At 37.9% G+C, this 25,647-nt stretch overlaps 1 protein-coding gene across 2 annotated transcripts in view; it reads right to left on the minus strand.

The window, feature by feature from the left end:
• Nucleotides 1-25,647, minus strand: part of LOC130921740 (receptor-type tyrosine-protein phosphatase gamma-like) — a 346,401-nt gene that overhangs the window by 153,164 nt on the left and 167,590 nt on the right. For both annotated transcript variants that reach the window (XM_057845976.1, XM_057845977.1), the window contains exons 3-4: nucleotides 16,217-16,399; nucleotides 8,965-9,113 (exon numbers count right to left, since the gene is read on the minus strand). In XM_057845976.1, coding sequence (XP_057701959.1) covers nucleotides 8,965-9,113; nucleotides 16,217-16,399 — 332 coding nt within the window. The remainder of the gene's footprint in view (nucleotides 1-8,964; nucleotides 9,114-16,216; nucleotides 16,400-25,647) is intronic.

Genomic DNA, 25,647 nt, shown 5'->3' on the forward strand with positions numbered 1-25,647 from the left:
TACAGTTTAAAACAGCAGGTATGGGAATTGTAAGTCCCTACTTCATCATGCCATTCAAGGGCCCCATTATGCTACAATTACTAAATGGCAAGGCTTGTAAATCATACATCATTCATGAAAAAAATATGCACAAACTGTTCTTTGCCTCACCCACTCAAGCATATATGGGTAAAAGCTGCAAAATAAATAAATAAATGAATAAATAAGAATTAAAAAATGGAAGACAAACCAAGAAAATAAAATTAATTGCGTGGTTGGGAAGCGACATTGAACATTCTGAATCCAAATACAAAAGAAAAAAACAATGAGAGATTGAGCGAAGACCCCTAATTGCTCATACCTGGCTGTTTGCCTGTACGTGCCTCGTTATTTGCTGGCAAGAAATACATAGTCTGTGAGCCTGATGACTTCAATCAGGTGGATCGATGGATGCATCTAAGTCAAATTCTAACAAAGATTGGCTGGTGATTGATGACTGACTAGTGTTTTCCTCAGGCAATATGAATATAAGCTCAAACCACATAACAAGATCGAATTGAGGTCAGATGACACATAAATGTAATTCTGGGCTTTTGATTTCGGCTTAAGATGTGTTCTTGGGATCTGTTGGAGCTACTCTTTGAGAATTCAGATCAATGCCCCAAATGAAAACTCTCCTTTTAAGTCTCCTGTGTTATTCTCCAGCTCAGAGGTCTGGCAGTTTGAACCTTGGAGTACCTATGTGTTTGTAGTTGTCTTGAGTGTCACATATTTTGCGCTCTAGTAAGTCAACCCCCTCAGTTTTGGCCATCTTGCCTCTCTTTGTTACCAACGAGCTACATTTGTCACATACAAATGACATTCCTACAGTATGTAATCACTGTAGATTCTGGAGGTGTGGATTAGTTAGTCAATATATCACTAATTTCTGGAGTACAGCGTAAAGGGCAGCTGAACAGCTTTTTGGATTTCGGTGTAATTTTACGAATGTAAACTTTAGACGAGTTCGTCAAAACAACCATGTCATTTTTAACGCGTAACTGCAAGGATAATTTGCGTTTTTTTTGGTTTGTTTTTTTTAGTTTTTTTGCACTCCGTTAATAGTCTCTTCCCAAACTTGGAAATGTAAAATAAATTCCTGAACACCGCAGAAGACTATCCACAGTGAGCATAGCAGCAGCAGCAATGATATCAGTGATATTTCCACCAGAACTAACCATTCAGGATCGCTCTTTCGTGACACTAACAATGGCAAAGGCTCCCATGAAAAATTAACTACAATCATTCCCTACATGTTTGAACTTTATGCTGTCCCGATTAACTCGGGACAGCAGACGTGGGTGATGACTCTGGTTGGGAGCTCGACACGTCATGAAAGGAAGAGTGGTAGGCTTCTAGCATCGAGATTTCTCTCTGAACCTTTCTTACCCCAGTCATTCTGTGATATAATTATCACTAATTGCAAAAACAGACAAGTAGTTATATAGATTTAGTAAAAATGTATAGACAACCTGTCAGTTGTCTTATGACTGGCAAGCAACAACAACAACAACAAAAAAACAGGTCGTGATCAAGTAATAAACAAATCAAATTGTCAGTAAGGTCCTACTTATGTTGTATCTTCCTTGGCTTTCAAAGCTGTTGTCTGTTAGGGCTCCCTGATTGCAGGCTGGAGACCAGACGGGGGAACGACGACAGCTACGACCCTTCAGAATCAGCCGCCTTCATAAGCCTGCTCGTCGTTGCCGCTCGTCGCCAGACAAACACTTTCGGCATCCCCGTCAGTCACGTATAGCTTTCAGGTATTTCTCATATTGTATCACACCAGGCTAATTTGACTTTTTGTTCCTTCCAAGTATTCCCCATGCCTGATCCCTGAGCTGTACCATCGCCTGAATGACCGCCCGTTAACTTTTGCCAGCTAAGTTCAGGCGCGCATGTGTGCTGCTCCGAGCCTTGTGCGCACTTAAATAAACTTTGCATACTAGCACAGTTATTCTCTTTGTCTGCTTTGGGGTCCATTTCCGAGCACACCCTAACATTGTCGCTGAAATGTTGAAAACAAAGACACGATCGAGGAGCCAGGGAGAAGTTCTTCCACTTGACTCTCACAAAAGATGTCCAAATCCTTGGAGAAAAAGGTTTTTTGAGCCACTCATAGAGTCTTGTGCCTTTGTGTGTGCAATTCATCGCTACACATTGAGATGGCATGATGAATCTCGCGAGTAAAACCCACAAAATGTTTGCAATACATGGCGAGGTTAGCATGGTCCTATATTTTTGTATTGGAGTGCGGGCAAGGTCTTCAGGAATTGACGTCATCAGGTACCGGCCGGCAGCGAGGCACGGCCCTCGTTGCTAAGGTGTTGCTATGGCAGTAACTCAAAAACTACACGGTCAATTGAAAAAAAATTTGGGGTAATGTGAGTTTTGAGACAGCACATGATGCATTCAATACAATTTAACCGAGTAAAACGCTCATGAATTGAAGTTTTCAGCTGCCCTTTAATGTCATCCATGTGGAGTAACACCACCTCGGTGGGGATTCTGGCCTACACAGAAAGTCAGTGGCATTTCCTTGATATTTGCCAAATTTGATGTTGACTTAGTCAATTGTCTTTGTGTTGGCTTGTATGTATTCTACGCTTAGGACATTTCCCCCTGACCCACCGCCTGTTTGACATTCGAGCAACTTTGATTATATTTGCTTCTCATAGGACACACATTAAAAACCTTTTAATGTCAAATGGGATGCTATCTTTTTCTGTTGTAGACTATGTGCACGCGCATAAGAGTAGGTGTGTGGATGTATGCATGCATGTGTGTTGGTTTATTAGTTTTCCATTTTTCCTCTGTAGAGATAGCATTGTGTAATATAGTCGGCAGGCAATAAAGTTGAACCAGGGACTCAACAGCAATCACACCCTGCCACCATATCACGGCTGGAATTGTTGCAATATGAAACTGCATCAGAGGCCACACTCACTGAGCCTTCAGTTGATTTAAAAACATATATAACTAACAAAAACACAAAGTACAAACAAAAAGACTGGGGATCAAAATGGAAAGGCTCAAACAAAACTTAGGAGTACTAACGAAAACTGTGTATCAAAAAACTACTTAATCTATTCAGAGGACAGCATTGTTGTACGTAATTAGGTTGACAATTTGTATGTACAGTGGTATCCACGTGGGAAAACAAAGTACAGTGCCTTGCAAAAGTATTCGGCCCCCTTGAACCTTGCAACCTTTCGCCACATTTCAGGCTTCAAACATAAAGATATAAAATTTTAATTTTTGTCAAGAATCAACAACAAGTGGGACACAATCGTGAAGTGGAACAAAATTTATTGGATAATTTAAACTTTTTTAACAAATAAAAAACTGAAAAGTGGGGCGTGCAATATTATTCGGCCCCCTTGCGTTAATACTTTGTAGCGCCACCTTTTGCTCCAATTACAGCTGCAAGTCGCTTGGGGTATGTTTCTATCAGTTTTGCACATCGAGAGACTGACATTCTTGCCCATTCTTCCTTGCAAAACAGCTGGAGCTCAGTGAGGTTGGATGGAGAGTGTTTGTGAACAGCAGTCTTCAGCTCTTTCCACAGATTCTCGATTGGATTCAGGTCTGGACTTTGACTTGGCCATTCTAACACCTGGATACGTTTATTTTTGAACCATTCCATTGTAGATTTGGCTTTATGTTTTGGATCATTGTCCTGTTGGAAGATAAATTTCCGTCCCAGTCTCAGGTCTTGTGCAGATACCAACATGTTTTCTTCCAGAATGTTCCTGTATTTGGCTGCATCCATCTTCCCGTCAATTTTAACCATCTTCCCTGTCCCTGCTGAAGAAAAGCAGGCCCAGACCATGATGCTGCCACCACGTTTGACAGTGGGGATGGTGTGTTCAGGGTGATGAGCTGTGTTGCTTTTACGCCAAACATATCGTTTTGCATTGTGGCCAAAAAGTTCAATTTTGGTTTCATCTGACCAGAGCACCTTCTTCCACATGTTTGGTGTGTCTCCCAGGTGGCTTGTGGCAAACTTTAAACAAGACTTTTTATGGATATCTTTGAGAAATGGCTTTCTTCTTGCCACTCTTCCATAAAGGCCAGATTTGTGCAGTGTACGACTGATTGTTGTCCTATGGACAGACTCTCCCACCTCAGCTGTAGATCTCTGCAGTTCATCCAGAGTGATCATGGGCCTCTTGGCTGCATCTCTGATCAGTTTTCTCCTTGTTTGAGAAGAACGTTTGGAAGGACGGCCGGGTCTTGGTAGATTTGCAGTGGTCTGATGCTCCTTCCATTTCAATATGATGGCTTGCACAGTGCTCCTTGAGATGTTTAAAGCTTGGGAAATCTTTTTGTATCCAAATCCGGCTTTAAACTTCTCCACAACAGTATCTCGGACCTGCCTGGTGTGTTCCTTGGTTTTCATAATGCTCTCTGCACTTTAAACAGAACCCTGAGACTATCACAGAGCAGGTGCATTTATACGGAGACTTGATTACACACAGGTGGATTCTATTTATCATCATCGGTCATTTAAGACATTATTGGATCATTCAGAGATCCTCACTGAACTTCTGGAGTGAGTTTGCTGCACTGAAAGTAAAGGGGCCGAATAATATTGCACGCCCCACTTTTCAGTTTGTTATTTGTTAAAAAAGTTTAAATTATCCAATAAATGTTGTTCCACTTCACGATTGTGTCCCACTTGTTGTTGATTCTTGACAAAAAAAATAAATTTCATATCTTTATGTTTGAAGCCTGAAATGTGGCGAAAGGTTGCAAGATTCAAGGGGGCCGAATACTTTTGCAAGGCACTGTAACTGCGGCGGTATTTGAGCATGTTGCCGGATGTGGAAACAAATGGCGAGTCAAATTTCACGTCTGATGTCGAAAAGATTCTGTTTTGGAGCAATCGTATGTCGAGGTACCACTTTTCGGTCTCAACTTACAGTGGGGAAAATAAGTATTTAGTCAACCACTAATTGTTCCAGTTCTCCCACTTGAAAATATTAGAGAGGCTTGTAATTGTCAACATGGGTAAACCTCAACAATGAGAGACAGAATGTGGAAAAAAAAACAGAAAATCATACTGTTTGATTTTTAAAGAATTTATTTGCAAATCATGGTGGAAAATAAGTATTTGGTCAATACCAAAAGTTCATCTCAATACTTTGTTAAATACCCTTTGTAGGCAAAAACGGAAATCAAACATTTTCTGTAACTCTTCACAAGCTTTTCACACACTGTTGCTGGTATTTTGGCCCATTCCTCCATGCAGATCTCCTCTAGGGGGACACGTCTGGCAGTGCAAGATTTGAGTGCCTGGCGGCGCATTGTGTTACTGATAGTAGCCTTTGTTACTGTGGTCCCAGCTCTCTGTAGGTCATTCCCTAGGTCCCCCCGTGTGGTTTTGGGATTTTTGCTCACCGTTCTTGTTATCATTTTGACGCCACGTGGTGAGATCTTGCATGGAGCCCCAGATCGAGGGAGATTATCAGTGGTCTTGTATGTCTTCCATTTTCTAATAATTGCTCCCATAGTTGATTTCTTTACACCAAGCGTTTTACCTATTTCAGATTCAGTCTTCCCAGCCTGGTGCGAGTCTACAATTTTGTCTCTGGTGTCCTTCGACAGCTCTTTGGTCTTGGCATAGTGGAGTTTGGATAGTGACTGACTGAGAATGTGGACAGCTGTCTTTTATAACGATAATGAGTTAAAACAAGTGCCATTAATACAGGTAAGGACCTCGTTAGAAGAAGTTACACCTCTTTGACAGCCAGAAATCTTGCTTGTTTGTAGGTGACCAAATACTTATTTTCCACTCTAATTTGAAAATAAATTCTTTAAAAATCAAACAATGTAATTTTCTGTTTTTTTCCACATTCTGTCTCTCATGGTTGAGGTTTACCCATGTTGACAAATACAGGCCTCTCTAATCTTTTCAAGTAGGAGAACTTGCACAATTGTTGGTTGACTAAATACTTATTTGCCCCACTGCATGTAAGAGATTGTTTCAAGTAAGAGCTCATACACTTCTTGGCTGAAAGGTGATCACATTTTTTAACTGTTGAAGTCAGAATCAAATGGTCTTAAGAAAAATGATGTAACATCACCATACTTGTAAGCATGTTAAAAAATAGAAACAAGTATTGGAGGCTTTGCGACAACAGCACATTCCTCAAGAAGATGGAAAATTGTCAGCTTGCTTTGTATCATTTTCTGTGTGCCTTTTAATTTGCTTGATAGAAAATTGAACCTATTTCTGGTCTGATTATTCACTCCCTTCACAGGCTTATCAACAAAAAACAGGATATCTACACTGCCAATATTGGATCTGGTACAGTGCAAGTGTTTTTCTGAAAAATTAGCATGGTGGGCCATGAAATTCAATATTAGAAAAGTTTCACTGGAACTTCATAAATGTGCAACATTCAAAGTCATTTTTATAGTTTACTGCGAATATATTTGTAGAGGTATGCAGCTTAGACTCTAATAAATGTAGCAGTATAAAAAAAAAAAAAAAAAAAAAAAAATAAAAGTCAAGAACTTATAAGTGAATGCAGTATTTCCGTATTGCCCCAGTTTTCTTGTATATTTATTATTTATTATTATAACTCCGATTAAGATCCATCAAAGGAAAGTTCAACTCTGCTCTTCAGTAAATACCTATGTGCTGCACACCACATAGTGAATGAGATCACACACATTCAAAATGCAAGGATAAATGTAAAAGTGAAAACAGCACAGATTGGTGTTGCATTTCTTGAGTTTAGGTGTTACAATTTCAACCATTCAGGAAAGAGACTACCATTTTGTTACTATTTTGTCAGTTGTGAGACTTTCAGATAAGGTAATGCCATTGACTTCACTATCAGTTCCTACAGACATTGCGCTACGGCTTTCTGTAAGGGGCTGGGCCAGGCAGATCGTTATGGGAGATTTTACTGCGATAAACTCAATCACACGCTGCATTTTAACGCCGGATTTAGGAGGAAACAGGACGAAAGTTTTCGTGCATACAAGCAGGCAGGAGTGTCTCAAGAGTGATTTGATCGAGGATTCAAGGTAATTATTATATAAAATAGCACCATGCATGCACTTTGAAACGTTTTGAAGAAAATAAAATGAATGGAAAAAATTAGCGTAACTTTAACTTGAAATATTTGCTTAAAATGAACGATAACTCCACGTTTTTTTGCTTTTAACCAAGAATTTAGACTGTTTTACGTTCATATCTCTAGAAATTCCGGGATTTACGCATTTATTTACAAGAATTTTCAACTTAAAAAGGTCTTGGCCGCCATGTTCGATTTTGTATCCATACATGATAGCGTAACTTTAAATTCAAATAATCAGGTAATTATTTTGGCAAAAAAAGTACAAATTTAGACATTTCTGTGTTCATACAAAAAAAAAAAATGGCTTTTACGTGTTTGATTTTTTTGTAACATTTCAATCTGAAAACGACAAAGCCAGATAAACATGCTGAGGCAATAGTGACATCGGAATTCCACCTATATAAATTGTGATTGTAAATAGAAAAATGCTAATCTGCTTTTGTTTAGTAAAGTTAAGATGATTCTGTATGCTTTCTGTTTCTGATGTGAAAATTAAGTGTTTTATTAGCTTTTATTGAAAACTTATGTCAAAATTGTACTATATAAAAAGGTTGAGTTGCTATTTCAGGCAAAAACTTCATTGATATTTTAAATTGTGCTATTGATCCTGAAAATATAGGTGATTATCTCTACATTTGGTGATTTTTATGCATCTAGCGTAAAATCTGAGAATTTCATAGCCATTAGGTTTTGTTATACTTATATAAAAAAAATTATAATCGGGATTTTATTAGGGAACAAATTTGAATTTTTTGATGCCACTGGTCATAGAGACTCATATATGTCTAAGGGAGGTGCCTGTTTTGGTCTTAGGTCGCTAGCAACTTTGGTTTAGAAAATATTTTGAATTTTAAGTTTTGAAAATAGACCCCCTACGGAGCGGACCCGTGCCCTGTTTCCTGTCAACTGATAATGAAGTCTATGGTAATGCTCCCCTAAATTTGACCATTTAAACTGTGTTTTGTCATATCAAACAGCGAGAACACAGGAAAGCAAGCTTCAAAACCCAAGCCTCAGAACTTTAAGGCAGGTAATTAAAGCATTTGTCCACCACACTGCATATGAATTAATTATTTTAATACACTATCAAATGAGAGATTATGGTATTATAATTATTCAGCAACATGTTAAGGGGAGAAGTTTTGTGATTTTTTTTTTTTTAACTGGACAAACAAATTTAATTTAAATAAGCATTGCTCGCAGTTCTAAAGTTCTGTCCTTTGCTATTTTGTATTTTCAATACACCATGGCATTAAGAATAAACAATCCTGCCAGTTTTCTTCAAATAAGATTCCTATTACTTGATTCCTCAACGAAAACAACTAGTACACCACACACTAATGAGCTCCGAAGCAAGAACTGCTTTGCGGGTATTTTTCCAAGTCATCATTAGAAGGGCAATACTTTAGAGCACCACTTCCCTTTAAAATATTGTAGAACACTGACTGACTATAAGTTTGCACGTCCTAGTGAATTTATTGTATTCATCAATTTTTGGCCCAATACAATGAATGGGCTTCTCCCCATTTGTCCCAAATATTTGTCACAGCGTCCATGACAGGAAGATCATTATACGTCAGCCCATCAGAAGGTTCTTTAGTGACTGTTTTGTGATGCTACATGAAATACATAACCTTGTTACTTCCTCCCTATTTATTATCAGTCTGTGTACAATCGTTTGGGAAATACACCACAGCAGAAAAAAGCTAGAATGGGAAATAATAAGCGAAATCCATTTACTAAAGGAAAATCACGTGTTAAGTTAAAATGCCTCAACCTCTAAACATAGGCACTGGACATAAGTTTGAAATGGTAAGTTTAACTCATGTTAAAGCTAGATAAATGTGTTTACCTCCACTGGGTAACGTCTGCCCTTGATGCTATGTTCAGAGCCTTCTGATCCGTTGCTTGGCCCCCAATGAAATTCCACTTTCTCAGCTTTAAATCTCCCCGGTAGGCCTGCTCCCCTCACAAAGTAGTCATCTTTGAGCATAATGGCAACTGCAGACAAGACAAAATGAGAACAGCAAGAACTCATGAGTTGGTGGGAGAACACATTGCATACAGCTCTCTGAAAAACAATTGCAACTTTAAAAAACAAAAACAAACAAACAACAAAGAATTTAGCTTTTAAATCGTACAGAGATATAAATATAGAAGAGCCATGTTTTTTAAGACTACAGACACAGTGGCAGACAGGAGATTACTGTATACCCTGCCCACTGAATATAAATGCTTACTCCTAGCAATATAATTTCTGTCATTATTCCCTAGCCAGCCCTGTGAGTACCAATTTTCTTCTGAATGGGTCTTTATATGCACACTCTAGAGATGCTGTAATGATCTGTTTGTGCTTATCTTTTGGCTCAGTGTTTTTGATCAGGTTTGGACTTACTTGTTTTCTTATGCTCCATGTTGGTTCTTTTCCTGTCAGCTCATTGTAATTTTAACAGTATATTAGTCAACCAACCCTCATCATCTGCTCAACTTGTCCATATCTCGTCTTGACTGTCATTTTGCATTTAATTACAGTATTTATTTCCATGTTTCCGTGCACTCGTTCTTTAACCATTGTTTTGTGTCATGTCATGTTGATGTCATCTTTGGTGGTGAATTTACCCGAAACCTATTTTTTTTCTAGTATTTGTATTTGGGGTGGGTTCCCTGCACCATTGGATGTTAAACTGCTAAATTTCAACATGTGCTCACAATTCTTAACTAGCACAATCAGAACGAGAATCTTTGCTTGAAAATCATGCAAAACAGATTTTTTGCCCCAATCTCTTATAATACAGGGTCAGTGCCAAGTATTTACATGTTTTGGTACCAGGTTGTGGCAGAAGCAGGTTACTTCTTAATTCTGATCACACTTTTCCAGCATGCAATTGTATTTGAGATCTTAACCTCCATCAATCATTTCTTAATTTCCCCCCAAAACAGACTCAACCAATCTTAACCTTTAAAGAATCTAATTACATATTTGCATTTTATTTCACACATTTGTTGATGTCCCACTTAAGATTAATAAAAATCATCAGACAGTGAAATATCAACATTTCAGTTTGTTGCACTCCAAGATGTAGGTTTACCCATTTCCATCATAGTGCTCAGTGGAGGTGATCCTTCCACAGATAAAACACTCATCTGTCGTTTAGAAACTGCAAGGTATGCATGCATTATTCATGCCAAAAAGACAGGGACATTTGTCTTGTTAGCCATGCATTATGAAGAGGGGGAGAAGCACCCACATGCCATTTTTCTTTCACAGCTGTTGTTAGTGTTGGCATTTTTTATGGGCTTTCAACATGCTGTACCACAGAAACTTTATTTTTTTCTAGTGACCATTGATTCACAGTAATATTGTTATGTATCTTTTTCAGTTGGTATTAACAACAGACAAATATTAATTGTCTTTGTGGTGGCGGTACTGCTTTTTGACACAAGCAGTCTGTTCACCTTCCAATCAGTTCGAAGCAATTGTATATCATATTCCTGTGAATGTTCTTATTCTAGACTGTTCCGGTTTTCTTAGAAGTCATTTTTTCTTCTCATCCAAGTGTATGAAGCTTAATTAGTTCATGCAACAAGGTCAGTCAGGACAGACAATTCGCATGTATCAGGACTGTCTGAGGAACTCAGAAGGATTTACTGCCAACTAGGGTAGGGCATCGAGCATTGAGCATCAATGGGACAGTTCGAATTTTTACATTTCAATTCCATGTTTCGATGTCCTGACCGCTGAGCGGGAAAAAATGCTGCCGAAAACCACGAGGAAGAAGCCACAAGAAGCGCGTGTTTGTCCATGGCAACTTGATTACAGCCATGAACACAGCGTGGCGGCGCTCAAAAGTTTGGCTTAACTTTACACAAAAAAAAAAAAAAAAAAAAAGACCAGTCAGCTCAGTGCAAGATTTGCAACACAAGCCAAGTGCAAAGCTAGCTGAGTGCTACGTAGTTGACACGCTGCGCCATCAGAACCAGGTAAGTAAAGGGACCCGATCCCGGATTAAGCAGTATATGATGGATTAGCAGTAGATGATGGATGGATGGAATAGTATGAAATAAATCGTATTATTACGTCGGGCTGTGGTTAATATCACATGTAAATAGAACTAGATGCGAACTGACAGACTCCGCGGCGTTAAAACATATTAAGAGAACTAGATGCGAAATGACAGACTCGCTGGCGTTAGTAAACAGCCGCCATCTTAAAGCAGTAGACGCCTCCGTTAAAATCAAGAATGTTAAAAGGACTTTTGTTTTGGAATCTATTGTGTTGCTTATTTAGAAAGAAGCAAACACATGAAGCATTCGATTACTTTTTCAATTAATTCGTAGCAGTGAAAACATAGCATCACATCACACAGCATCCTAGCCAGACGCTTTCATCTCTTCTTCTCTGCATTATAAGTACACACTCCTACAGCGCCACTCACTGCCCTAACTGGTATTTTCACAACATAAACATTGCATGTGTTTGTAAACACAACAGAATTGGTTTTACAAATGAGGAAACAGTATCAAGTTAACATTTTAAAACAGTAAATAAAATACTCAAGTCCCCATTCTGTATCAGCAGCTTTAAACTACATTCAACTCATTTAATTTTGCGAATCAAGTTGTTAAAATTGCTCCTGTTATTCCATAATTTCCCTTCTGTCTACTTTCGACATGTGAAAGTTTTAAAACTGTTTCTAAGATAGATTCAAGTCAAGATTTTGCCGATTTAGGAGTATTTTAGATAAAAAGTTAATAAGGTTCGCTTGGAAGGTTCACAACAGCCTACTCGGGAAGTCTTCTGCTTTAAGATGGCGGCTGTTTACTAACGCATCTGGTTTTCAATACTTCAATGTTGCTAACGCAGTCGAGTCTGTCATGTAGCATCTGGTTCTATATACATATGATATCTATTATCTCCAGTAAAACGACGTTGACGTAGTTTTTAGCGGCTGTCAGCAGCAGTCAGGTATTCTTGTGTTTTTTATCCAGCGGCATGAGTTGAGCTAAAGCCGTGAGTTGAGCATTGGCATTACCCGTGTCTAAGACAAGTTATGTTTACTTTCGGGACGCAATGCGGTCAGTTTCTCATTGCGTCCCGAAGACCGCGCTGTGTATTAGTTCCGCTTTATTTGACATATTTCAATAATCGGAATTTGGATTTTTGTGAATCGTTCTCGAATCTTCCACGGCCATATCGCGTGTTGGATGGCGCGTCTTTACTCACGTGAGATAATGGCTCGTCATCCAGAATGAATTCTTCGGCAATGACTCTTGTTATTCCCTGGGCTTTGGGACTGTCGAGTGCCAGTTTGTCACGCATAGCAAATGTTTCTGCCAGTGTTAGTTGCGACCTTTCTTTTTGTCTTCGGTTTTCTTAACATACTCCTCATATTGTTTGTGGTGGTATTTCGCTAAATGGTTGTTTAGGTTAGTTGTATTAAAACTTCTTACAGCTTTACCACTACGCTTGACTTTATTATGGCATATGTTGCTCTCTGCCTCTTCGTCTTTGTCGTCCTTTAAGGTGAAATGATCCCACACAGCTGACATTTTTACCGATAAAGTCTCTCGGTAAATTGGGAGACGGTAATGTAAATGTAGTGTGTTGAAGGTGTGCCGTAAAATGCGGACGAGTTTAGGGAAACCGAAGCAAAAACTGGAATGGATTATGTACATTGGTGCACTGGAAAACCCGGACCGGACTTAAAAAAAAACTGGATCGGAAGTCTGGATCGGAATTTTTCCCGTGTTCCGATCCGATACCGATGCGCATTTTTTTTCCCATATCGGCGTCCGATCTGATCCAAATATGGGATCGGGACATCTCTAATCTACATCAAATTATAATCAATAGAAGAATTTATACTAATGCTTCGTTGTAGCTCCCAGCTAAGGTACATGTATGGCAAAAGAATGTAAGTAAATGTTTTCTCCGTGAGAATTGAAGTCCCCGTGAAAGTGCACTCCTGTGGAAAGAAACTTCATCACATTCGAGTCCAAACACTGATATTTATATACAAGTTAAAATTAACCCTGTGAGAAGTTCATATAATTCATTAATTTCATATTAATTGTATTAATGATAAATAATACTAAATAATAATAAATAACAATTATTATAATACATGTTAAATTCATATAAATAATCATATTAATTTTAATTTTAAATTAATATAATTTTTAAAAATCAAGAAGTTAAGACATTAATATAAACTAATACATTTTTAAACTATAGATTTTTTGACCCTGCCTTTTTTTTTTTTTTTTTTTTTTAAACCTGTCCTGTTCAGCTGTTTGACACAGAGAATGAAAGTCTAAGTGCCCAGATAGTCTGAACAGTTCTAATGTTTCACACTGAGAGTCTGGCATACTCCCATTGTGATCACTCAACATACCTCGTTTATTATGACAAAGCAGCAAACAGGAAGGTATTATGGGGGAACAGAAGAAAAGAAACACAAGAGAAGAAAGAAAAACACAAACTACAGCAAGAAATACATTGCAATACCTGCTTTTTTTTTTTGTTTTCATCTGGTGGCTGCAAAGTGGCCGCTCATTAGGCTGTGGTTCAGCCTGTTGTGCAAAATATTATGATATTTATGAGAGGACACCAATTTACTGTTAAGAAATAAACAAATCAGTGAGTGTAAAAACATATTGTATGGTCATTTAAATATGAGACTGATTTTTACTCAGCACTTTTACCGGGAATATACACGTAAATACAGTCAATCCATATTTAAACTTGATTTGTTCCTCCGGATTCAGTCCGTTTTAAATGCAAATATACTGCCACGAACTGAGCACCTGTCTCTCATCTTGGCTTTTAATCTTTAATTTAGCCTTTAATTAACCACGTTTCCAACCTCTTTCATCGCTATACGGCCAAAAGCTGAATGGTGTGTTTAAAGACACATTTCTCACATAAGCTGCTCATGACATAATTATGTCGTTGCAAAATTTCACACTTGCAAATCTAACGGGTAAATAAATACATCAACAAGTTTCAAAAGTCAGTTATCATAATATGTCTCGTTTTGAAAGAGCCCTGACTGGTCAGAAAAGTTCAGTTTAAAGGAAAGCACTAAAAATACATAAATCCCTAAATAACATTAAAATCACCTCTCCAAGTACTGACTAAACTCTGGATCCAGGGCAAATTCTACCACGAGAGGATGAAACATGATTTGCATGTTTTCCTTTGAAGCAAGCTTATTAACCCTTTGACTACGAGACACTTGTAAAACTCAATATTTCCATTTCTCAGAGATAGGCCTCTAAAACAAACACACAAACAAACAAACAAAAAAGTAATTATTTTCTGTTTGATCTCTAGCAAACAAACAAACAAAAGTCATTATTTTCTGTTTGATCTCCAGCCAATATAATTCCAAAAAGAATAAAAGATAGGGACATTGTTTTGAATGTCATTGCCCATAGTCCATTGTGGAACACATTGAAATCCTTCAGCTGTCCTTCACCTTCCGTAAACTCTTGTAGGATCAGTTAGGTAGTAACATATGAAAGGTCAACGTATCAACACACTACTCATAGAGGTAAGATTGGGCCTAAAAAATGAAGCCCGACCTGACCCAGCCTGCGGGTATTAGAGCCCGGTACGGCCCGGCCCGGCCCAAGCCTGATCAATTAACTTGATTTGCAGGCCCGAGCCCGAAAAAACACAAACATTTATGTTTTATTTGTGGGCCCAATCCCGAACCCCCCCACACCCCGAAATTTGATGTTGTATTTGTAGGCCCGAGCCCGACCCCCCCCCAAAATTTTATGTCTTATCTGTGAGGACTCAGAACACGGAGGGAATGCGGGGGTGTGATGTGTCAGGAAGACCTGGACATAGCAGTGCTTGGAAAAAGGGAGTTGGGACTGGTTACGTTTTGTGTGATCACATTTGTGACGATGCCTGTGCATAATGATAACAAATTAAAACCTGTCTTTTGTAATGAATTCTTCCAGTTAAACAAGACTGTAAGGTGCATATTTAATATATATATATATGTATATATATATCGTTTATATTTTTGTGTCTGTTCTATCAGGTGTATAGTAGATTTTACATTTATTTTAATTTCTTTGAGTTGGCAGAAAAAAAAACGCTTTTCTTAATGTTTAAATAATCTACATATTTTTATGATCATTATAAATGCTTTCACTCAACGAAATAACATTGTAAAAGTTTTTTAAATCTATTTCTCATATGAGAGCAAAGCGCCACATTTGTTTACATTCAGCAAAGCCGACACAAGTTTCTGTATAGCATCTTCAACAATAAATTCGAAGCCTTTCATACCCTACTCCTACCGGCGCATGTTTGCCTTTTCAATTCCCCCGTCTTTAGTTTGTTTTTCACTTCTTGCTGCTCCATATCAAAAAGGAAATACCAGGATGCTGACTTGCGGAGGGCGCCAAGGCCGGAGGGGAAGATTAAAAAGAGGGCGGGGCCACGGCGTTCACGTACGCAGGCATGCAATGGCTCTGCGGCTCCTGTTTGCAATTACAATACAGCACCTTCTCTGTTTCACCCAAGTTATTTATTTCATGACAAGTATTCCTTAGTTTAACATCCTTACATCGTTTTAGTATACATATAGAAATATATATTTATTTAAAAAAGCGAGAGAGAAGTCTGTTTCGAGCCAAACGTAAATCATTGACATTTTGGGCTCAGCCCAAAATTCGGGTCGGGTTCGGGCTTAAGATCTTACCTCTAACTACTCGATAGGTTAGCGGTGTATGGACATAGATTTCAACCCACATGAGAGTACGTAGGTATAGTAGTATATCCACAAGCTGTCGACTATCGTTTTCTGTATGATCTCATTTGTTATTCAGCCGGGGTGACGAAAACAGGTCATGTACAGTACAATGCACAGTCAGACTCAACGGGTTACACAAATACATACTAGTAAGTTGGCCATACGTGATTATGGAATTTTCTCCACTAGTATGCCTGCGGCACTTGAAGAGTTTTAAATATTTTATTTGTTTGCAAATTGAGTGGCAAGTGAAATTGATTAAACTGGACAAACTGTTGTATGTGGTGAGACTGTTTATTTCCTCCCTGAGTCAAGGAAAAAAAATGTTACCTGTTTTGCCAGTGTTCTTCATTGATGTCTTATTTGAAGATTCTGTATCAAAGCCTTCCAGGGTAATTTCCTGAAACTCGGTGGACATTTTAGCGTCTTGGTCAATAATGTTGATTGGTGACTGGTTTTTCTCCTTACATTCCGGGTAGGCTGATGCCCAGCCTTCATCTGGTCCATATATACCTGGGTAAACAGAAAAGTAGGCTCTCATTATAAGAGGAATACAGTGTGATGCAGAATTGTCTTTAGAAGTGCATTTCAAGCAGCAATAGAGAACACTAGCTTATCCACTAAAAGCATGGCTGCCAAGTTGTCTGAATTAAAATGAGACATTGCTTACAGAATAATCATCAAGTGCCTAAAACTGAGACAGCTTTTGAAAAAAGAGCAACACCATCTGCATTTCTGTTATGTGGTTAGACATTTTATTATTATAAGCCAGCTGTGTTTTTCTTACAGTTTGATAACATTATACATACAAAGTCAGTGATTTTGCACTGCTGACCTCCATCTCAAGTACATTTTAGACAGCTAATATGCAGTAGATATCAGTCACAGTGTGCACTGACAGGGAACACTAATAAAACACCTTCGAGAATTCATGAGGATGCTGACAAGTTATATTTACATCTGAAGAGACACTCTTTGACAGTAAATTTCCAGTGTAAAAGCTCGAGGCCAGAGGAGCAGTCGAGTCGCTCTCAGGAGAGGTTTTGAAAAAGATATACTTGCTGGGAAAGCCACGACTGAAATGTCAAGCAGCCCATCTTCATTTGACACCCAGGTGTTTAATACTGTACCTCTGCCAATAAGGTTATAGTCTGGCTCCCCGTCTTTTAGCAGTACCAGGATAAACCATGACCCTATAAAAGACACCGAAAGTAGTATGGCCAAGCAGCGATCAAACAAACTCTCTCTCAAACAAATGTCTCTCTCGCCTTGTAAAATTTATTATTCTATATATTTTCTTTTTGTGTGTGGATAAAAGTGGGCAGGAAATCTTAGTAACTAAATATAAGAATATGAAATATCCTGTTGAATCCATGTGTAAATTTCAGTGTCTCCATGTGCAGCGGTGAAAGTGGCTAGAAATTCTTGCTGGAACTCCCTGACATAAAGTTTTTTTTTTTTTTTTTTTTTTTTTTTTCAAACCTCCTAAAACCACTGAAAATGCAAAAACTGCTTTTGGCGCAGGTATACACAGTATATAACACACAATAAACACAAAACATGATTCACACACACAGTGGTTAGCACGTTCCCCTCACAGTTCTGAGATCACGGCGTTCAATCCCGGGCTCCGGCCTTCCTGTGTGGAGTTTGCATGTTCTCCAAATGCCTGAGTGGGTTTTCCGGGTACTCCGGTTTCCCCCCGCATCCTAAAAACATGGCATGGCATGTAGGCTAATTGAACAATCTAAATTGTCCCTAGGAATGACTGTGTGCGCGAATGGTTGTTCGTTTCCTCCTTTGTCTTGTGCCCTGCCATTGGCTGGCAACCGATTAAGAGTGTACCCCGCGTACACTGGGATTGGCTATAGCGCCCCCATGACCCTCATGATTAAAATAAGTTCAAATGACTTACATTATGTAGAGTGAAATGGAATATATTTTGAAGACAAAGCAAACATTGGCTTTTTTTTTTTTTTTTTTAATTGTAAGGAAATAAATAAGTAGCCTTACATACTGTAAATGGACAAAAATAAGTCCAAAGTGTACATTAACATGGAAGATGTTCTAAACATCCTAAATAAAACAAAATAAAATAAAATAAACGCTTTCTTCTAAAGATCTGATCAATTTTCCGTTGCATTGCCCCTTTAATTCAACAAGCTTGTTTTTTTCCCTCTATTTGTTGTTCCCAAAAAATGTGCTTTAAACCAATCAGAGCTAACTATCCATGCTGCTGTATGGTAGTATGTCAGCCAATTGTACAGACAGCGGTGTTTTTTTTTTTTTTTTTAATTTATTTATTTATTTATTTTTATTTTATTTATTTTATTTTTTGTTTTTTGCTGCCTGCGTGTGCAGGCCGACACAACTTGTCAGATACAGAGATACGCTAGGAAGAACTACGTAGGATAAATAAATGAATAATAAATATCGGTGGAAATGGACTACGCTACACAAGTTATTATTAGGCTTGTTGTTAAAACTTGTGTATGTAAATCTGACGTTAGTAGATTGTTCTCATTGGAGATGCGTGTGTGGCAGCGTGTCAGGGTTTTTTTTAAACATGGGGTTTTCTACTTTGAATTGCTGACACTAAACCTAACGTTAAAGTTCTCTAATGGTGGCCAAAAGATCAATGTCTACATTTAAATATATAATTGGATAAGTGAGAATCACAAAACTTGCACCAGCTGTTCAGCACGCTGGGGGAAGACTACAATTTGGAAACATCAGCTGAAACTGATGTGCAGCATGCCGTGAATTTCTTTGTCTATCCACTAAAATTTACACTGGCTATGTGCACCCTACTTGCTCTAATCTCTGCTCCTAATTGAAAGAAATACCAGGCTCCTGGGCCCCTAAATGAATTTGTCTATGATTACTCATGCCCTGCCACATTGCAAGCGCTGGGTAATCTCTATTTCATTGAATTAGGTAGCATCCTGTTCTCCTTCCTCTTTCCGCAATCTCCATCCTTGCCCTGGGGTGCGTATTGATTGAGATGGTCTGAGCTTTCGAATAAGGCTAGTATTACCTGTGACAGCAGCTGCACGGACAGCAGATCAGCCTCTCTACCGTATAACATAAAAGAATGCTATCCTTAGCCTCACACTGCACTAATAACTACAAATCATTTTTCACCTCGGTAATTTAGGAAGTCTACCCTCCCATATTAGCATTAGCATACCGGGTATTAGAGGTGGGAATGTTGGGGCACCAAACGATTCGATTATAATTACGATTCAGAGGCTCCGATTTGATTATAAATCGATTATTGATTCACCCCCCTTTCCCCCTTTAAATGCTTTGTTCATTAGATCCAAAATTGTTAAAAAATCCTCTCATGCTAAACCAAACTACTATTTCAGTATCAAGTTAACAGTTAAAACAGTAAATAAAATACTCAAGTCCCCATTCTGTATCAGCAGCTTTAAACTACATTCAATTAATTTAATGTTGTGAATAGAGATGTCCGATCACGTCATTTTCAAAGTATCGGAATCGGCAAAAAAATATCGGACATGCCTTTTTTTAATATATATATATATTTTTTTTAATTAAATCATTTTCTAATTGTATTTAACGTTACAGACATAATATGTTACACTCATCCAGAGTCTTTAGTTTAGGCTTAAGGTAGGGTTATCAAATTTATCCCGTTAACGGCGGTAAATGTTTTTTTTTTTTTAATTATCACGTTAACATATTTAACGCAATTAACGTATGCGCTGCATGACCCACTCACGCATTGTCGCGTTCAATCCGTAATGGCACCGTTTTACCTATATATAGAGCTGAAAGGCAGCGTAAAATGAGTAGAGTGAATTTTGGCAGCCTTGGGATCATTTTTTTTATTACCTAAAGCCTTACAATCTCTCTCCCTACTATAAGAAAAATCATGGGAAGCAATGTGGGGAAGAAAGGTAGTAATTGATCTTTTTTTAACACTCTATGTTATTTCCCAACGCAGAGAAGATATATCAATTAGCACCACTACGCACAGTCATGGGTGCACTTCCCATCATGCATTTGGGCACAACAGTTAAATGGCTAAAGTATCATTTACTGAAAGCTCAACAAATACACTAGATGGCAATATTTAGTCACAATATACAAAGTCACATTTATCCTTTAAGAATTACAAGTCTTTCTATCCGTGAGTCCCTCTCACAGAAACAATGTTAATAATGTAAATGCCATCTTGAGGATTTATTGTCATAATAAACAAATACAGTACTTATGTACTGTATGTTGAAAGTATACATTTGTCCGAGTTTTATTCATTTTTCTCTTAATGCATTGCCAAAATGTATATGATCAGATACTCAAACTAAAACGATTGGGATCAGATCGGGAGCAAAAAAACATGATCGGAACAACCCTAGTTGTCAATCAACCGTTAAAGTTGTTAAAATTGCTCCCGTTATTCCATAATTTCCCTTCTGTCTACTTTCCACATGTCAAAGTTTTTAAACTGTTTCATCATTTAAAGATAGATTCAAGTCAAGATTTTGTTAAGTATTTTAGATAAAAAAGTTAATTAGGTTCGCTACAACAGAACCTTCTAGAGAAGTCTACTGCTTTAGGATTGTGGCTGTTTACTAACGCCGGCAAGTCTGTCATGTCGCATCTATTTCTCTATACATGTTCTAACGCCACCATCATCTGTTATTTCGCATGTAGTTCTACATATATGTGATATCTACCGTAGCTGTATGTGGCCATATGTTTGCAGCAACTAGCAACTGGGTATTGTTTGTAGCGGCTGTCGGCCTTAGTCAGGTATTATCGTTTTTTTTATCTAGCGGCATGAGTTGAACATGATATTTACTCTCGGTCCATTCCTCATTGCGTCCCGAAGACCGCGCTGACTATGTTTTAGCTCCGCTTTACCTGGTATAATTCAATAATCGGAATTTGGACGCTTGTGAATTGTTCTCGAATCTTCCACGGCTGAATCGCGAATAATGTAAGAATCGGAAATTTTGCACGCCTCTACCAGGTATTGTAACATAGGTAGTGTTAGAGAAAAATGTTATAATCAATGGTACTCTACTCTACCGCCCCAGGTGTGGGGGAGAATGTTGCTGACCTCATCCAGAGATTACACTTACCCCATATAATACCCCACATTGTTGCATCTTTTCTGGATTCCAGCTTATTTCTCATTTAGGCAGACTCCTCGGTGCATTCATTTAATTTACCCCCAAATAATGAAGGAATCAGTGTGGGGAAACAATATTGCATGTTTTCATGTCTACCGGGATTTACCGCCATCCAAATTGAGAAGACAGAGACACTACACAAGTATACAAGTATGTTTCTTTTTCATTACTTTCACACTAGGTATAGTATATACTATTAGAACTCCTCCTATCATGTGACGGACCAAACATAATGGGGCTTGGAGGACAGCTCTTTGTTTATTTTTTTAAAGCTTCTGACATGTCTGGCTCATTAAATACATATTTATTTCTTTGAGCATCATCTTGAGTTATGTAGTTTTTCTTTGGAATAAATTTACTTTGTACTAGATATGCTTTGCCTTGTTTGACAATGGTTTATTTATTTTACTTTTCAAATCTATACTTTTAATCATTGTCTCTTTCGTCTCTCTTCTCAATTTAAGACAGGCTTTTCAGAAAGACCCAGGGGAATTCATTGAAACATATTCTGTTGTGTGCGTGTCCTTTCCCTCAACTCTCTTTAGTATGCCTTCTCCTGATTGTGCCATCCTCACAAATGCTCGGTTATTCCCGATTACCTCATGTATTAACGTCGTGTCTCATTGCCTGTTTGCTGAACCTTGTTCTTCCTATTGATAAACTTTTCTTCTACCATGTGTATGATTGATTTTGTCCTTTTGCCTCATATTTTTGGATATTGTGTATCAAACCCAACTTGTTTAGGGAAATTGTTTAATATTTGGATCTGTATTAAGCCTCTTGGTTCCTATTCCATTTGGTGTATGGTTCTGAATTGTCAGTAAGTGAATTCAGAGCCACACCCGCTATAAAAGGTCAGAGAAATCAGCTATGTGTATCCAGAGTGAATAAAAGACTGTTAAAGATCAACCATGCTGCTACACTTTCTTTCAAAATAACGTGCATGGTGTTTCTGAAATTTGCAGTTAGGGAATGTCTAATGTCAATTATACATTGCCACTCATTTTATTTAACAATGGATGAAAAACAACTATGGAGATAGATACTGTCTGTCGAGCAACAGCCCATTAAATGTTGGAGGAGACACAAATTCTACATTACTCACAAGTAAAGTGCATGCAATCAAAATCACTGGATTAACAGTTGTCATTACAGATTCCCTAGTTACACTGATGAGTGAATGCATGGCATGACAAATGCCTAAAATAGACATTATTATGCAAGGTAGAGTCAAGAGTGAGGGGTAGGGGGTGTGTTGATGTGTGCAGGTGCATTAAGCTCTCATACATCTCCCGGTTCAGTGCAAATAAGGCTGAATGTGTTGTTCCTCAATCCATTAAGTCACAGTGTCGTGCAAGTGCATATCGAGACTTATTTTCTGCATCTATCTAGGTCTCATGTCTCAGCAATTAACCATGGACTGGCATGCCTAAATACCCAAGAATCGTTTTACTATAACAATCAACTTTAAAACTGTGAAATTTGAAACTATCCTGCCAATAAATTGAAATCTTTTCAGCAAAGTGCAATTGCAGAAGTTGCAATAGTGTTACAATGTCTGCCTCATTATTTTCTCAAAGATGTCGGTTGTCACTCAGCAAAGCCAATTACTGCATTAAAACATGGGAGAGGCACAGAAATGTGCCTGCCGACCATAATATGGCATGAACGGTTCAACGAAAGTGGCAACAAAAACAACAACCTTAACCTTCTAGAGAGAAGAAATAAATAACTCATAGGAGAAATCACACATCCAGTACTCACGTGTGACTGCATGATGTCCTCCAAAATCAAAAACATGACTATAATAAATTAAAAATACATATGGTCTGGACTAATTCAAGTTTGGCATGTTAAAATCCTGCAAACTCCTTATGTTAACAGATGTGGAAGCTGTGCTGAGGTCACACCCAAAATTGTATCGGTCAATCGCACAAAATTCTTATACAGTTGATTTTGGGAGTTCTGGGAGCAATACATGCAGATATATAGATTTAGCATTTGCAAAGTAAGTTATCAAACCTGCGACTAATTGCAATGGATGATTTAGACTCTGAAAATGCTGCATCTGAAAGGCAGGTGCAAACAGCACCACTGTGCGTAACCATGATGACAAAGTGCAAGTAAAGAGGCGATGGTGAGAGAGGCTCTTATCCGCTCGTGTAAACATTTCTGAAATGTTACCGAGAAAAATTATTGTGATAAAATGAGACAATAGCATATTAATAAAATCATTCGCATTTGGATATTTTCAGTATACTGTGGAAATTGGGACAGGACCTCAGTTTGTTTCAGTTTACTGTACTGCCCCTTAATGCCTGCAACATGAAGCAATTGTCAGAGAATCCCAAAATTTAAAAAATAAGGTCCAAATGGTACTTTTTTCAAATTTGTAGAAAAATAATCTGGATTTAGCTAGGGTTATCCCTAGCTAAATCCAGATTTTTTTTTCCTCATGGAACCTGCAGATGCATGTGTTGACTTGCATCCATCAATTTTTATTTTATTTTTTTAAATTTCAAAATAAAAAATTATTCTCAAAATAATGAAATTCTGAGTGTATCAAATGTGATACACTAGGCTAGAAGGGGTTGAACATTTATTTATTTTATTTTTTTACAGTATGGGAACAAATGATCAAGTTCCATATACTTGTGTGTTAACCTGTCCCATGCACACTTTCAATTCCATCACTTTAAACTTAATTTTTATTGCGGGCTCTCACAAATGCTCCTAGGAGAAAACAATCAGAAAAACCTACAATACAGTGAAAACCTTCTTGACCACTTTTAAATTAGTAGGATACAGAGTGTGCAATCTGTTAGAGCAGACATGTCCAAAGTCCGGCCCGGGGGCCAAATGCGGCCCGTGGTCAAAATTCACCCGGCCCACAGCCTCTGTCATAAAATCAATAACGTCTGGCCCGCACACAGACTTGATAAATTTGTCAGCAGTACTGCTACCAGCATGCGAAGTAGCTTACACACTAAATGCTGCTCCTCATTTACCCACTAAAAGGCAGCAGCACTCTGAGCAACATTACCCCTTGTGACCCTCTACTTCCAGTTTTCTGAAATGTCGACAATCAACAAGAAAAAGAAAGTTGACTGCAACGGCCGACGCTACAAGGATAGGTGGTAATTGGAATAAAATAAAATACACAACAACTGTGTCTGTCTCATTTGCAAAAAAGGCAGTCGCTGTTTTTAAAGAGTTCAATGTGAGGCGATATTACCAAACAAGACACGCTGACATGCACAACAAGATTATATGGAAGATATGCAAAGAAAAATTGAAGCAAATTGAAGCTAGTTTAACTTCATAACAGCAGTGTTTTGCAAGAGCCCAAGAGTCGAAAAAGAACGCCACAAAGCCTAATTGCGAGATTGTTAAAATTATTAATTAAAAAACATAATAAAGCAAATGTAACAACCAGAATGGCTTGCTAAAATTTGCTTAAATATATTGTTCTACGTAAAGGATGTCAGCCAAGGTCGGCCCCCCACATTTTTACCGCACCAAATCTGGCCCCCTTTGCAAAAAGTTTGGACACCCCTGTGTTAGACTGATTATGCGCTTTAGTACTCAGTACTTTGAATATGAGTACATTTTTGTATCTATTAAAAAAAGTAACTTATTGTAACAATATCAATCAAGAAAACCCTGTATTACAATAGATTTAATTTAAATTAGGGCTGCAACTATGGATTATTTTTATTTTTGAGAAATCGGACGAATAATGAAACAATTAATCGATCAATCGGATAAACGTCACTTTTTTCAATTACCTTCACAATTTACCTTGAAGTTGTTTTGGGCATGTTGTAAGTAACAACGAAAACAAAATGGATGGCTATTTCCTTCAAAAATAATTTTTAATTCCAGCTTCCTGACGTAACTGTAGTCTACAACTGTACCGTCTTAAGTACATAAAACTTAAGTTTTTAATCAAGATTCTGAGTATAAAAATTCTCAGTACACAAATCAGTAAAAAGTCGTTTTTTTAATAAATTGTATTAATGAATCATTTATTTTCTTCAAACGAAGTAAACAACTGAATCGAATATGGAGGAGGCCGTCTTTAATGAATCAGTTTTCTTTTTCAAACCCTTGTTCATAAATACAATCCAAATCCAATTTCAAAGCACACTCTCTTATATGACAATTTACAGTTTGAATGGGAGGTTTGTTTTGAAAGGAGACTAAGCTGTTATATAAATGGGTTTATGTGTGTGGTTACTTTATAAAAAGAAATGAGAAACCTTTACCATCTAACAATAACTCAAGTGCTAATATGCTTCTCCAAAACACAATAAAAACAGACACTTCAGACACTGACTAGCATAATAGCTAACCAGCTTAGCGCTCCATGCTAAGTAGTAACATCGTATCAACAAGAATAAAAACAATACAATTGCTTCATTTACTCACCTCTGATGGAGGCACAGTGGATCTAACAACACACACGACTCAAGAAAATCTAACTCTTGCATAAATCTTATTGATTCAACAACTAAACCTGAGTGTAGTAGTGAACTCTCTCTCTCTCTCTTGCTCTAATCACTGGCGCGCATACAGCCTAACATTACACAC

Source organism: Corythoichthys intestinalis, chromosome 9 (assembly GCF_030265065.1).
Source record: "Corythoichthys intestinalis isolate RoL2023-P3 chromosome 9, ASM3026506v1, whole genome shotgun sequence".
Lineage (NCBI taxonomy): Eukaryota > Metazoa > Chordata > Actinopteri > Syngnathiformes > Syngnathidae > Corythoichthys > Corythoichthys intestinalis.